This window comes from Protopterus annectens, chromosome 9.part0 (genome assembly GCF_019279795.1).
Source record: "Protopterus annectens isolate FY-2018-M chromosome 9.part0, PAN1.0, whole genome shotgun sequence".
NCBI classification, from domain to species: domain Eukaryota; kingdom Metazoa; phylum Chordata; order Ceratodontiformes; family Protopteridae; genus Protopterus; species Protopterus annectens.
Genome location: NC_056743.1, coordinates 1,568,490,998 through 1,568,506,296, shown reverse-complemented (window position 1 = coordinate 1,568,506,296; position 15,299 = coordinate 1,568,490,998). Strand labels below are relative to the sequence as shown.

Below are 15,299 nucleotides of genomic sequence, written 5' to 3'. Positions count from 1 at the left end.
AGTCCATCTTGCCTTACATTCTTACTTACCCTCCCACATTCCCCCATCCTGGAGGACCTAGGGGTCCGTTCTGGTTTCAGTACTCTTATTATTGGAAAGTTTTTTTCTTTCTCTATGTGTTGTGTATGGAGAGAGAGTGATTGAGCTTGCAACAAGATCTGGGGAAAGGGAGCACTGCAGCATGGGATGCCTCTTAGCCCAGCCAATTGAAAGACTTCGAGCTAGAGTATGGCCAAGTCGGAGCCGAGGTTCGGCTCCGAACCCACAGGTTAGAATGTGAGGCGAGATGGACTACATCGAACGTTATGGTGAGTACATAACTTAATGATGTTAAGTTGTCTATCTCGCCTTCATTCTTGCTGGATGGGTTCGGAGCCGAACCTCGGCTCCGACTCGGCCACTCTAAAAGCTCGAGAGCTAGTTCCACCGGCTCGAGGCTCCCCTATATCCCACAATGCTAGGCAGTAACTCCTCCGATCTCGTTTGCCGCTATAGCGATCGAGGTGCGTTTCAACCGGCTCGTCAGGTTAGTTTTAAAAAAAACTAGTTAATTTCTTAGATATTTTCCCCTTTTAAGTTAGTTTTCTTCATAGTTTTATACAGTGAGTAGTTTCCCCATTCCTAGTCAAAATCCACCCTTTTTTTTCCTAAAACTCACTAGAGTTCTTCCCTTGGGCCTTAGGCCCAGTCCCTCCCTTCCTAGTAGTTGGAGTGACTGTTTATAGGGATTTAATTTTCTAAACTACTTTTAATTTAAATTTAATTTAATTTCTAATAAGTGTAATCGGTGTGTGTGTGTGATTGTGTGTTACACTTTTCCTTCTTAGACATGTCTAAGGAATCAAAGGTCTCAGGCTTTAAGAAGTGTGACTCGTGCTGTCAGAAGATGTCTCTGACAGACGGTCACACTTGTGTGTACTGCCTGGGACCTTTGCACCTGCAGGACTCATGTGCTGTTTGCCATGGCTTCAGCCCTAGAGTCCTGCAGGAGCGTAAAAATTAGCTCATTCTAAGGGGCTTATTGAAGCCTGAGGGTCCCCCGACTCAGTCTTCGGGGAAACCCTTGAAGCCTACCAGACCATCGGCTCCGGTATCTGAGTCGTCTTCTGGGGCTTCGAAGGCTGTTCGAACATCGGCTCCGGCCGGAGCTGATGATTCTCGAACTCTTGTACCTACTATTTCCTCGGCTCCAGCTGGAGCCAAGGCAGACACTGGTGAGTCGGCTCCGATCAGATTGTCGGATCCGACCTCCAGAAAAAGGTCTCGGTCACCATCTATCTGCTCCGTTCATTCGGCTCCAGCATCTCCATTGCTGTCTGAACGGAGCCATAGATCTCACTCCTCTAGGTCATCAAGGCTTTCTGATCATGACCTTCAGAGGGTAGTGAGTCAACAAGTCCGAGGCACTGGCCCAGATGCTTCAAAGCCCGACTCAACAGTCAATGGCTAATCCTATCACTCAGAATATTCCTCCTCCGACTCCTTTGAGTTTGGAGCCGGGGTGGCTTGGACCCAAGACTGTGGCTGCATCGGAACCGATACCATTGTCTTTGGTACCGTCGTCTGCTCCGATTTCTTCCTTGGAGGAATCTCTGCGCCAGATTTCCCTCGTCTGCTCCGAGGGGGCGAGTGGCATCGGACCCTTGTCCGACCCCGCTCTCCCTCTCGGTGCTTCGGCGCTGGTGAGTTCGGCTCCGACATCGTCCTCGGAGCCATCACTGTCGGTGCCGGGGGAGGTTTTCAGCTTTTCGGAGCGGAGACCTCCGGCTCTGCCTGACAGGGGTGCCTTCGAGGTCATGAGGAGTGTGTTAGAACCTTGTTCAACCCCACAGTCGGCTCCATCTGCCCCTCCCTCCACGGTGCCTCCGGTGATTTCTGCTCACTCCCTCATCCCGGATCGCAGAGAGCCAGCTCCTCAAGTATCCCAAGTGGGGATCTCCTCCTCTTCCGAGGCCTCTCCTGACCCGGCAGGAGAGCCTCCTAGGAAGAGGCAGTGCAAGAGGAAGCACATAGACTCCCTTGAGTCTGTCCCCTCCGACACTGATTTAGAGGATTCTGAAGGTTCCCCTCGTTCCCCCTCTGAAGATGTCTCTCTTGCAGACATCCTCGAGATCTTAAAACAGAGGGGGAATTGGCCAGCCCTCAACCCTTCAGAGGATGAATCGTTGTATCTTGAGGCATTTGGCTCTCGCCCTTCCACCTCCTGGGTGTCCCCTCCTTTTGACCCACTTATGCAGGTGGTGGCAAAGAAGGCCTGGACGGCTCCTGACTCTGTGGACCCCACTCCCAGGAGACCTTCAAAGTTTATTACTGCCCTCAAGGACAAAGAATTTTTGACCAAAGGCGTCTCTGTGGATGCTATGGTGGTGGCTGCAGCCACCAAGAAGGAGCTAGCAGATCCTTCAGTGCCTGTCCATCCTCCTAACAAGGAGTCTAGGACTATGGACAGGTACGGGAAGCGGATGCTCTCGTCGGCGACCTTTTCTATGCGCTCGCTGAACTACCTGTGTCATTTCACTCGTCTCCAGAGAGATTTGATCAAGGAAGCGAGTGAAATGTTAAAGGATCCAACAGCTGCGGGTTTTCAGGATAGGATGAACTCTCAGCTAGCTACCCTCAACTCAATAGTTAACTCCTCCATGCGCCTCCTTTCGTATGCGGCGGATGGAGCGAGTAGAGCGGCAGGTACAGGTGTGGCCTTGCGTCGGCACGCCTGGATGCGGCTATGTAATTTTGCGGACCCTTTCAAGGCGTCCTTCACTAACTCCCCGTTTGATGGATCATCCCTCTTTGGTCCTCAAGTGAAGGAAACCTTGACTAGGTGCGAGACTGAAGGCAAGACTCTCTCTGCCGTGGGAGTCCGTTTTTCTTCTAGACCTTACCCCAAAGGCCAGAAGGGGGGAAAGATGTGGTTCCGCAAACAATCTCGAGGAGCCTTGCCTGACGCACAGAGTCGGTTCCCCTCTAGAGGCAGAGGGGGGAACAATAATGGTAGACGCCGCCCTAGAGGCAGAGGGGGCCCGCAGAATCAGGGCTGTCGAGAAACCTTCTCCGACAAGCCTTTTCAGCATCCCTGAGGTGTTGCCCAACTGTCCACCTTCGGAGGCAGTCGGGGGAAGACTATCTCTGTACCCTGAATCCTGGCAATCCCTAACTCAAGACAAGTGGGTACAGTCTATCATTTCCGAAGGCTATACAATCCCATTCTTTCGCATTCCAAAGCAATCAAAAAAATCCCTTCCAGACGTTCCACCCAGTCAAAGGGAGCAAGCAGCGCTAGAAATATCAAAGCTGCTTGCAAAAAGAGCCATTCAACCAGTTCCAGCAGACCAACAAGGGTCCGGAATTTACTCCAAATTCTTTTTGGTTCCAAAGAAAACAGGGGACTGGAGACCCATTTTGGATCTTAGCAACTTAAACAAGTCTGTCAAGAAAACAAAATTTCGGATGGTCACGCTGCAGGCAATTCTACCCCTTTTGGGGCGGGACAACTGGATGTGCTCTATAGATCTCCAGGATGCGTACTACCACATCAAAATGAGCCGACGCTCCAGGAGATTCCTCCGCTTCAGGCTGGGAACCAGTCATTTTCAATTCAGGGCCCTGCCCTTTGGACTCGCTACAACCCCACCCCCCCCCCCCCCCCGAGTGTTTACCAAATGTATGGCAGTGGTCGCCTCTCATCGGAGACGTCAAGGATTCCAAGTGTTTCCGTACTTAGACGACTGGCTCCTTACAGCCCCCACCAAGCATCTTCTGCTTCTTGCCAGAGACTATACCTTTCACACATGTCAAACATTAGGCATTTCAATAAATTACAAAAAGTCTGTCTTGTCGCCTTGTCGTGTTATTACCTTTATAGGCGCAAATCTAGACACAGTCAGCATGTCAGCCAGACTCACAGAGCAGAGAATAGCAGACCTACACAGACAAGTCTCTCTGGTTTTACAAAGCAACAAAATCAGTCAGATTGGTCCTGAAGGTCTTAGGGATAATGGCGGCCGCTATCCCTCTTCTTCCTTTAGCCAGATTCCACATGAGAATCTTTCAATGGATGCTCTTCACACAATGGTCGTACCAACAACTTCCAATGTCCCATTCCATTGTGATAACACAATCGTGCAGGAATCATCTTTCTTGGTGGATCTCATCCCCCCAACTCTTCCTAGGAAGACCCTTTGTCCCCCCCCCTCCCCCGGTTGCTACACTGACAACGGACGCCTCTCTGATCGGGTGGGGGGGGCATTACCAGGGCTGGACGGTCCAGGGCGTATGGCAACCTTTCGGACGCCACTTGCACATAAATGTCCTAGAGATGAGAGCAGTGCTTCTAGCGTTGCAAGCCCTTAAAGACTCCCTTCCCAAAGGAACTATAGCAATTCAGACAGACAAATATGTCTGTGGTGTGGTACATCAACAAACAAGGCGGAACCAGATCCTACCCCCTATGTCAAGAGGCACTCAGACTGTGGCAATGGGCGATTTCTTCTCAGCGGTTTGTTAGCAACGCACATTCCCGGGAAGTCCAATGTCATTGCGGACAAATTGAGCAGAGCTATTCTCATGCCTCACGAGTGGTCTCTGAAGAATTCAGTGTTGGACAAGGTTTTTCGAAAGTGGGGCCATCCTTGCTGCGACCTTTTCGCTACTCCCCAAAACAGCAAGTGCGACGATTATTTCACCCTCTTTCCCCAACCAGGCCATCCCAGCAGAGACGCTCTAGTCCATGATTGGCCCCGGGGACTTCTGTATGCCTTTCCTCCCTTTCCAGAAAGGGAAAACCAGAACCAGAGTCTCATTTTCAAGTTCTGTCGGGGCCAAACTTTAACCACAAATACTTGAGACCTCTTGGGGGGGGGGGGGCTCATTTCCAACATCTTCAGTCCTCGGACAGATGGGAAGATCAGTTCAGACAAAAACACATAAATTAGAAAGAGCTGATGGCGGTTTAAAGGGCCTACTGGCTTTCAAAGATCAGTGGAAACCAGACAACACCACAGTTGTACATAATCAAGGGGACACCCACTCTTACCCTCTTTGTCGACTAGTGACACAGGTCTGGGAGATGGCTCACTCTCTGGGTTTGCACCTCATGGCACAATACCTCCCAAGGACTTGAAACACTAGCAGATCATCTCAGCAGGAACTTAATGGATCCCCACAAGTGGCATCTGCATCAGGAATCATTTCTCAGCATAGTCCAGAAATGGGGATCCCTGCAGATAGACCTCTTAAAAAAATGCTCAATGAAAAGTTTCTGTTCCAGGAGCAAGCTTACCCACAGCCTGGAGGACAAATGCTTTCTCCTTCCTTTGGAGCCACCTGACCTGTCCCTTTATGCGTTTCCTCCCCTGCCTCTTCCAAGGGCTCTCCTAAAAATCAGGGAAGAAGGCCCAAGGGTTATCTTGATGGCCCCAGACTGTCTCACACAGCACAGGTATCCTCTGTTACTGAGTTTAACCAATGAAAAACCGTGGCCGTTACCTTGGGGAGTGGACCTTCTGACTCTGTACAAGGGGAGGTTTATGCATCCCAACCTTCAGACTCGCAGCCTGGGTATTTCCACAAAATACTACTCTGAACACACCCTAAGCAGACAAGTTCGACATTCTCGGAGGCTAGAAGACCTAGTACTAGGAAATCATAGAAAAGATTCATTTGGTGTCAACAGCAAGGTGGTAATCTTAAATTCAGCCAAATATATCTGCCATTTTAGATTACCTGGCAACCCTGGTGGGTAGAGGCCTATCCTTTTCTTACATCAAGATTCATGCCTTTACCATTTCAGCACACATCCCTACTCTTCCTCCCATCTTTTCCTAACCACTGATGAAACAATTTGGTTAGGGAAGTGGTCCCACAGCAGTCCTCCCAGGAGGCGACCCACACCTCCATGGGACCTCAACTTTGTTCTAGAAAAACTTGACACTACCCCCTTTTGAACCGGCAGCTTCTGCTGATTTAATATTCTTAACCTGGAATACTGCTCTTTTACTGGCTATCACCTCAATTAGAAGGTTCTCTGAGCTGCAAGCGGTCATGGCAGTGGAACGTTTTCTCATATTCCACCCAGACAGAGCATCACTCAAGACTAATCCATCCTTTTTGCCCAAGGTGGTCACAGACGCATCCTTGAATCAAGCCATAGACTTTCCCCAAACCTCAGAAGGGGGATCCTTTATTCCTTGGATGTGCAGAGACACTACTATTTTGACAAAACTAAATCTTTCAGGCAGTCAGACCAACTCTGTTCTTTGCCGTTGGCTCTGAAGGAAAACCAATCTTCAAACAGATCTTCAAGAAGCCTAATGGTAACTCGCTCTGCTAGTGCTGCTTTGCTGCATTCCTGTAGGGAGTACCTACCAAAGACGCTTTGGAAGCTAGGGAGTACCTACCAAAGACGCTTTGGAAGCTGCTGCCTGGTCATCAATGCATACCTTTAACTAACACTTATCAGCCTTCTCCAAGTCTAGAGCAGGATTTGGCACTGCCATTTTGCAGGGCATCCTCTTTCCGTAATCTACCTTCAACCCTCTTCTCAGCTTTAGGAATCATCCCACAAGTCAGGACTGCAACAGTGAAACACTCCCCATTTTTTACCTACAGTAGTCCGCTTCCAGTTTTTACACTAACCAGAGGACCCCCTGGGTGTTGCCCTACAGGCCCCTTTTTCTACCTTTGTTCCTTGCTTGTTTCATCCTGGGGGCTCCTACCTTCTAAGGGGTAATAAAACTGATGTCTGTACATTTGGCTATAAAGGGAGCCAGCTGATGCCATTGCATCAGTGTAGGGCATGCACCATCCGTAGGAGGATGACAATTTTTACTCTGGTAGTCGGGCTAACCAAGGTCTTCACACTAGAAAATCCCACAAGTCAGGACTGCAACAGTGAATACACTCTTAATGTCTACATTTCTGGTAAGTGTACACATCATTACTTTATGCACGCACTGCTAGGATAATGGTCCTTGTGCTGCTAGACTCTCTCCACCGATTCAGTACAGCAATTTTAGTATTTCAGACTAGTTTTTTTCTGCTGGTTATCTAACAAAACAGTACTTGCAAACATATATTTTGTAGGTACTCCCCCATCCTGCTGACTTGAGCCACCCCAATGGGTCCAGAGCCTGTTTGTTCCCTAAGGGTAACAGCAAATCTGCTAAGGCTGTGATCCAGTGTTTGGCGTAGCAGCAGTGAGATTTTTATGAATGACCCTTACTTCCTCCATCCTTGTTGGTGCCATATGCACCCATGTCACCCTAGGATCCAACTATGTCCATGTAACAGCTCTTGTTCTCCCACATTAACTTAAAAGGCTACAGTTACTGGCTTGGGTGACCATGCCAGTGTCATTACTACACCAGTTCCTGCCCTCCAGTGGGGATCATGTCTAAACAGTGGACAAGACTAGCCTGGACCCCCCCCCTCCTCTCCCAAGATTGAGCACAGCCATCCTTTCTGCCAGCCAGTTAAATGCCTGGGTCACCTCAGTCGTTTTATTCCCGTGTGCTATGGGTGTGGCAGAAAAATCCATCCTTTACCTTCAAGACGTTCTACCCTACAAGCCGGGTTAATCCCATGCAGAGAACAGCTCCTCTCCTAGTTTTCAGGTGGATCTTCCAGACTGCCATTGTCTTGTACTTGTTGCCCCCTGGAAAATGCCTCTTTGTAGCTTTCTATCGACCCTGAAGTTCATTCTCATCTGCAGCAGCATATTCCAAGAGGTACCTGCTTCTAATTAGCTGTCATAGTGAGCTTGTGGTCTGCTTTGCCTGCCTTCTTTGTTTCTCTGGAACTTTGCAGGTCCCATCAGTGAGTCGCCCTTTAAGTGAACCCCTACCTGGTATATGCACAGCAGGTAGAACACAACCACCAGCAAGGCATTTTACTACAGTATGAAAGCTAGTTACTTGGAATGGAAATGCCCACAAAAAGTAACAGGTGTGAAAATCACTTGACTGGTCTCTGGTGTTGCCCTTTTATTGCTGTAGTATTTGATTTTTTTGGGGGAAGGGGTCATCTTGGCGAGCTTTACTTGGGTTACTGTAGTTAACTATTTTGTAACATGCACTCTCCACTCAGATGTAGTAGTGTGAAGGGATTGTAACTTCAACTGTTTGCATCTATATGTGAGAAGTACATTTTATTTCCAAGACAGCTTAAAGTACTAAAACCTGCTGTAGGCTTTAAATTATTTTTTTCTTTTCTTAATTCTTAGAAAATGCCAAGACTGCAGCTGTATCCAGAAAGCAAGTCCCCAGTTCTGAAAGCAAAATAGCATCTGTGAAATCTGCAAAAAAAGAACCTGTCAAACCTGGGACACGCAGCACACCCACAGGTCAAAATACTGAAGCAAGTAAAAACCTCCAAACCACTCCTAATTTAAAAAGTCCCGACAAGGCCAAAGTACGTCTGCAGCAGTCTGCATCTCTTAAAAGTTCTTCCCAGAAGGAGAAAAGTAGTCCTCGCCCTAATACTTTGCCTCCCAAACCTGCTGCTCAAAGAACGCCAACTTCCACAAAATCTGAAACCTCTGTAAAAGCAGTCCCAAAAAAGAAACTGGTTGTTAATGCGGTTACAACTTTAACACATAAAGAGCCTGAAGACAGAGGTGGTGCCAGTACCAAAGAAGCTGTAGTGAGTGGATCTGAAATCCCCACCAAAGAGACTGAGGATGTGCAAGCTTCCTTACAGGTGGAAGTGAATGCACAAGAAAGTGTAGAGTCATGCAAGATGGAAGCCTCAGATGTTAAACTAACTGAAGAAATGCCAGTAACTACAGAGATCTTGCATGAGGAGGTACTTCTGGAGAAGGCACTTCCAGAGATGGAGACAAAGAAGGTGATGGTATATTTAGAGGAGGAGATGCCCAAGGCAGACGAGATGCCAGAGACTTTGGTAATGTCTGAAACTCTGGTGCATCCTGAGCTGGAGACAGAGAAAGTGCTAATTGAGGAAAAACAAAGAGAGTATGTGCTGACTAAAATGCTTCCTGGAACTGAGGCAGAGAAGGAAGTGCTGCCAGAGTCTGTGATGATTCCTGTGGCGGAGGCAGAGAAGCAAGTGCTGCCAGAGGCGGAGGTGATCCCAGTCACGGAGGCAGAGAAGCAAGTGCTGCCCGAGGTGGAGGTGATCATAGTCACGGAGGAGGAGGAGATGCCCGATGTGGAGGTGATCCCAGTCACGGAGGCAGAGAAGCAGGTGCTGCCCGATGTGGAGGTGATCCCAGTCACAGAGGCAGAGAAGCAAGTGCTGCCCGATGTGGAGGTGATCCCAGTCACGGAGGCAGAGAAGCAAGTGCTGCCCGAGGTGGAGGTGATCCCAGTCACGGAGGCGGTGGAGGTGATCCCAGTCACGGAGGCAGAGGAGGAGGAGATGCCAGAGGTGGAGGTGATTCCAGTCACGGAGGCAGAGGAGGAGATGCCAGAGGTGGAGGTGATCCCAGTCACGGAGGCAGAGAAGGAGGAGATGCCCGAGGTGGAGGTGATCCCAGTCACGGAGGCAGAGAAGGAGGAGATGCCCGAGGTGGAGGTGATCCCAGTCACAGACGTAGAGAAGGAGGAGATGCCAGAGGTGGAGGTGATCCCAGTCACAGAGGTAGAGAAGGAGGAGATGCCAGAGGTGGAGGTGATCCCAGTCACGGAGGCAGAGAAGGAGGAGATGCCCGAGGTGGAGATGATCCCAGTCACTGAGGCGGAGGAGGAGGAGATGCCCGAGGTGGAGGTGATCTCAGTCACGGAGGCAGAGAAAGAGGAGATGCCAGAGGTGGAGGTGATGCCAGTCACGGAGGCAGAGGAGGAGATGCCAGGGGCGGAGGTGATGCCAGTCATGGAGAAGATGCCAGAGGTGGAGGCTATCCCTGTGATGGAGGTAGAGAAGGAAGAATCTGAGCTACCTGAGAAAATGTTGCAAGAAACCAAGTCTGATAAAGAGGTGATGCTTCAAGACAGAGAGGATTTGGACATTGTAAATGAAATGCTTTGTTCAGGAGAAATTGATACCTGTGACCAAATGAAGGAACTCCACATGTATGATCAGAAAGAAAGTGACAAAGTGTGTATTGATGATTTCATTGAAGACAGAACTGTTGAATTCCATCTACATGCGGAAAATGTTGCAGTCACGCAGTCTGTGCAAGACTCTTGGGAAAATACAGAACTTGGTCCTCAAGATGGCTTAAAAGAAAAATCGACTTTAAATGGTGAGCATCAAAAAATAGGAATGTTGCATCCAGCTGGTGAAAGAGAAGGGATTGCAGAGCTACGTTTTAGTGAAGAGAGTGCTGTTAGAGGTGTCAAGGAGCCGTTGTGTACAGAAAGTACACCAGGTGAAGAGAACATTTCAAGACCTTGTTCTGAAGTGTTGTCTTTCAGTTTGCTTGGAAGTGAGCAGAAGGTGGAAGAGCCCTGCACAGAAAACGAAGATCTGCATGGGAATGTTTTGAGTTTAGGAGTTGGTAGCTCACCTTCAAGCACTGAAAGATTTTCAGATGAAGTATCTGTAAAGCAACACTTGATAGCCTCACCAGAGGATAGTAATCTTCTTACCTCAAGAGTGCAGACAGAGGCTTTCTCTGCATCTCTGTCTGAATATGAAGAGAAGTATCTGAAAGAAGAGCAGGTTATGAATAAGGATGAGAGTTCTGTTGACAGAGTTCAGCAAGAAACCAGTGAACAGTGTGGGTTTATTGCTCCACATGTTGGAACAGTGGAGTTTAAGGATCTAAAAGAGAAAAGTTTGCCAAGTGAAACTGAGGAATTGGTAAGTGGATCTGAGCAGCAGAATAAAGATGCCTTGCTTAATGTCCAGCTGGCGAATGCTGAAGAATATCCACCAGCTTTTGCAGAAAATGTAGATGTGTTGCATGATCGAGAAAAGGATTATGAGGAAATTGCATCTAGAGAACAGCGTGAGTGGAGTGAAGCAAAAGGCTGCACTCCTGCTTCTCCTGAAGGTGTAATGAAAGTAGACTTAAAAGAGCATTCAGCAAGTGAAGAAAATTCTTATTTTACAATGTGTAGTGAAGATCAGCTACAAGAAAATGTTCGTATGCAAGTGCATGGAGAACAGGAAGCCTTATTGCTACTAGCTGATTCTCACTTAAAGGGAAAGTCTTTCCCTTGTGAAGAGATGGAAGAAATTAATGATTATGAAAGTGTTGCACAGTTCCGGACTGAAAGTACAAATGAGGTGGGGTTGGCTACAGTTAATCTGAGTGCAGAGAGAGGCATAAAAGTGGAGGAGTATTTCAGTGATTCAAATGTGAACGAAACTGTACAAGCAAGCAAAACTGATGAATATGCAGAGCCTGACAAAACCTCTCTCCTTAATGCCTATTTGGAAGAGAAAACTGATTCAATTGTGGTGATTTGTGAAAGTGAAATGGAGGGAACGAGCTTGGATTACAGGAAGAAACTAACGCATGCAGAAGAGGCTGCTGTTTCTGAAGCTGTGGATGAAATGGTTTGCGTACCTGTTGGAGTAGTCTCTGTTAATGAAAGATGTGAAATGAGTCCACAGGGGTATGCACTACCAGAAGTAGCCAGTTCAGAAGTTGAACATTCCATGCCTCCAGAAATGCAAATATTTAAAAATGTGGATTATTCAAAAAAACCTGAGCAAAAAGTTCCTTTTGGTGACAGTGAGTGTGATCAAAAGGCAGTGGTCAAGCAATATGAACAGACTTCATCTGAAGAAAAAAATGATGCATCTGAAGAAGAAACTGATGCATCAGATACAGTAGCACAAGGCTATGAGCATCCTCCAAGAAGCTATGAAATGCCAAATGTAGGCCTAGAACTGCCTTTAGATGAGCTCTGTTTACATCAGTTAAGAGAATCCCAGACTTTAAGCAAAGACATGCACTCTGTAGTAAAGCCTCAGACACTGCCAGTGCAGTTTGAAAGTTCCAGTGAGCAAAATGTTGTGCCACCCCCTGAACATGAAAATACAACCTTTGTAGATCTAGAAAGTGTGGGTCCTGAAGATCAGTCCCCTGAAAAGGGACCTTCACATTCCAGTACACTGAGTGGTGCAGAACTTGCAGGGAAAAGCAGCAGTGAAACTAGCACCCCAGAAGAGCTTAGAGATTATGATAGCAGTTCTGGGGTTGAGTCAAGGTCAGAAGAAAAACTAGAGTATTTCTTGGACCACACAGACTCCCAAATCAACAAATTCAGTAGTCCGTTAGATGAACTGCCAGGAGATCAAGATTTGGGAATTCACTTGGAAAAGGGTGATGAAGCAGAAACCATACCTGCTGATGAGTTGTTGGGAGACCCACCAACAGAACCCACAGTATCCTCAGAAGATGACCACTCTGATGCAGATGAAGATTTAATAAAAGAGACTATGCTGCAGGGGATAGATAACCCTGTTTTTGAAGAGAAAAGCAAGCAGTCTTCTGTTCTTGAGGTTGAAGTGTGCAAATCCCCTGGATTTCATGTGGAAGGGTCTGAAGATCAAGCATTCTCTGAAACACCAGTTTCTGATGAAGCAGAAACTCCAGTTTCTGATGTGGAAAATGAAATGCCACCTTTGAAAGAGGCAGAACCTAAGGATCTGACATGCAATATAAAAGTAGCCTCTGGGGTTTTGTCCTCTGAAGCAGCAGGGGTTGACTTGGTAGCTATTGCTTGTGAGGCTGACATGCACAATTATGAGGCTTTGCCATTGAAATATGTGCCTTTTGATAAAATGGAAGATTTTAAAGCTCTGCCATCAGATGCAGGAGGAGTAGAATCTGTTTTACCTTTGGATGAGGAAGAAGCAGAACTTGAGACTCTGCCCTACACTGCAGAAAGAGTGACAAGAGCATCAGATGCAGCAGGGCTAGATGTGCATTCTGCGCACTTTTCCAATTCCCCTACATCGGATTTAAGTCTTACTTGCAACATTCCTGTTGAAGCTGAATCCTTGTCTGAAAGTGACCAGGTAACACCTGATATTACATCTGAGACAACTCCGACTGAGTCTGACCATCACTGTTCCCCCAAATCTGATATTTTAATTGATCATATGCATCTCCATAAATTGAATGAAGCTGAATCTCGGCTGAGCAGCAAGTGGGACCACAGCATGCTACTGGAAGAATCTGGTAACCTAGTTTCTGACCATTTTGGATCTGCTGGAAGCAAGGCAGGTTCTCTTTTTGGAGAAGACTTTAGCAGCCCATTAAGGCATGTCGTGGCTGCAGCTGTGGATGAAGAACATGCACAAGGTTATTGCTCTGCAGCTTGTGAAAAGACTGATAGTGAGGTGCCAGGTAATGTATAAAAGCTGTAGAGTAGATTTTTTTTTATTGCTCTAAGTGCCACTGCCAAGTGTGTAAAGGCTAACCTGTATGTGCAATAGTCGCTAATATTGAAGGGAAATTTTAGGCCTGGTCTGAACTATATTCAGAGGGGACCCCAGCACTGAAACCCTGTTTTCATATTCCTTTCGTCTCCTCCCAGAGTATGTTCCTTTTTGTGTGTCAGATTGTTTGTCCTTTTTATTGTTAGCATTTAAAATAAAGTTAATAAACTTGGGTATTTGTATTTTCATGCTTGGGGAATTTAATTTTTTGATAAATTTATATCTGCAAATTTGTTAGTGAAGCCTTTTATAGCAAAGCAATTTTACAGTGCTGCTGGCATAAGCCTTAAGACATACCAATGTACCTTTTTTATTATTGTAATGGCAAAGTGAGCTGAAAATTACATTTTGATTTGAAAAAGCACTGTGTGTTCCTTTAAATGAATCATAGCTGCTGGACATACTGAGGTTGTGCGTAGCTGATCCTGTTAGTCTTGTTATAACTAATGCAAGTGGATCTCCACAAATATTTGGCTCTCCCCAACTTGTCTGGTTAAGTACTCCTGCCCCATCCAGGAATTATTCCTGGCATTTGACATTCACTCTTGCACAGTTGCTGCCTCTGTTTCTTGCTATATTTTGCACATGCTTGAGTTTTTTTTTCCCCCTCTGAGACACAAGTAGGTTTTACTTGCCCTTTTCTGCTGCATCTTTATTCTGGTATCCAGCGGCTGTCTGCAATAGCTTGTTTGGCTGCATCTCTGTACTTAACCCATTTACTACCTTTGGAACTAGATGCGGTGCATCCGGCACTACTTGTGTACAAAGGAGCAATAATACTGGCAACACCATCCGTTGTAACTTTTTAGTGCATCTGTTCAGCTTGCTAACATTTCCCTCTACATTTGTGTAGGTGCTGCTTCACTGAGTCTTTCATTGTGCAACATTGACACTCTTCCTCTATCCTTCACTGTCTCAAGTGAGACCAGTCTAAACTCTTCTGCATTTTAGAATGTCTTGTCACCCTTACTGATTTGCTGGATTTTGTGTTCGGTCACTTTGTTCCTGTAGCTCCCCTGCCTTATTACTGCCACTATTCTTCATTGGTAATTGCTGAGTTCTTAATTTTTACTGCTGTGCCAGTTTGGCAATTTTGCTTTTTGCTGAGCATGGCACTTAAGCTATACTGTTAGTCTTGTCCTCCCTGCCACTTCCTAGCATTTATGCATTCCTCCAGACATTAAGGAATTAGCTGAACTTCACTGACTTTGGTTTTCTTGTCTGTCAGGCTATACTAAAACATCAGAGTGAGTTTTCCCATTGGCATGTTTACAGCTAGAGCTGATATGACAGAAGAGTATTGACATTCTAGGGCTAAAATGCCCTTCAGTAACTGTCACATTTTATAGCCCGTTTTCCAAATGAGGAATTGCCGAGAACTGAGAATCCATCTAAATGCGAAAACAAGGAAGGACATAAACACAAGTGAAGATGAACTTCATATACAGCAGAAACTGGCTTTAGTTATTTGCCAGTATGAGGCAAAGATGTTAAACTGGGGGGCCAGATGCTGCATTACAGTATCCATCAGGTAAGTGGCATTGGACTGTCAGTGGGTCTATTCGGTAAGTGAAAATTGTTATCTAAGGAAGCAGTAGTGCATTTGAGTACACATTTTTTAGATCAGGTGGGACAGTGCATGTATGTTTTTGGGGAAGCTGCACTTTTGAGGAGGACTTGATTGTCATTTTTCTTTACTTTCACTTGTACTTAAAGAAGACTGCAGCTGTCAGTTTCAGAAACCCATGCAGTAGACGCTGTAAAACATGAGCCAGAAGTCCCAGTTTAAAAAGAAATCCTACACTATCAAACAGTTGTCATGTAAATTGCAAATATTTAGACCTCTTTTCCCTTAGTAAAACATTAGCGTATAGCACCCAGATACAGAGTTGATGACTTAAAGCTATGCCTTTCATCAGTTCATGAGACATACTGGAATGTCT

At 46.5% G+C, this 15,299-nt stretch overlaps 1 protein-coding gene across 4 annotated transcripts in view; it reads left to right on the top strand.

The window, feature by feature from the left end:
* The window catches only part of LOC122812188 (titin homolog), a 409,355-nt gene extending 395,811 nt beyond the window's left edge, over positions 1 to 13,544 (top strand). For 2 of the 4 annotated variants that reach the window (XM_044084511.1, XM_044084512.1), the window contains exon 5: positions 8,219 to 13,544. In XM_044084511.1, coding sequence (XP_043940446.1) covers positions 8,219 to 13,275 — 5,057 coding nt within the window. In that variant the 3' untranslated portion in view covers positions 13,276 to 13,544. The remainder of the gene's footprint in view (positions 1 to 8,218) is intronic. The other 2 variants (XM_044084514.1, XM_044084513.1) reach the window with 2 other exon arrangements.
* Positions 13,545 to 15,299: the final 1,755 nt, after the last annotated feature.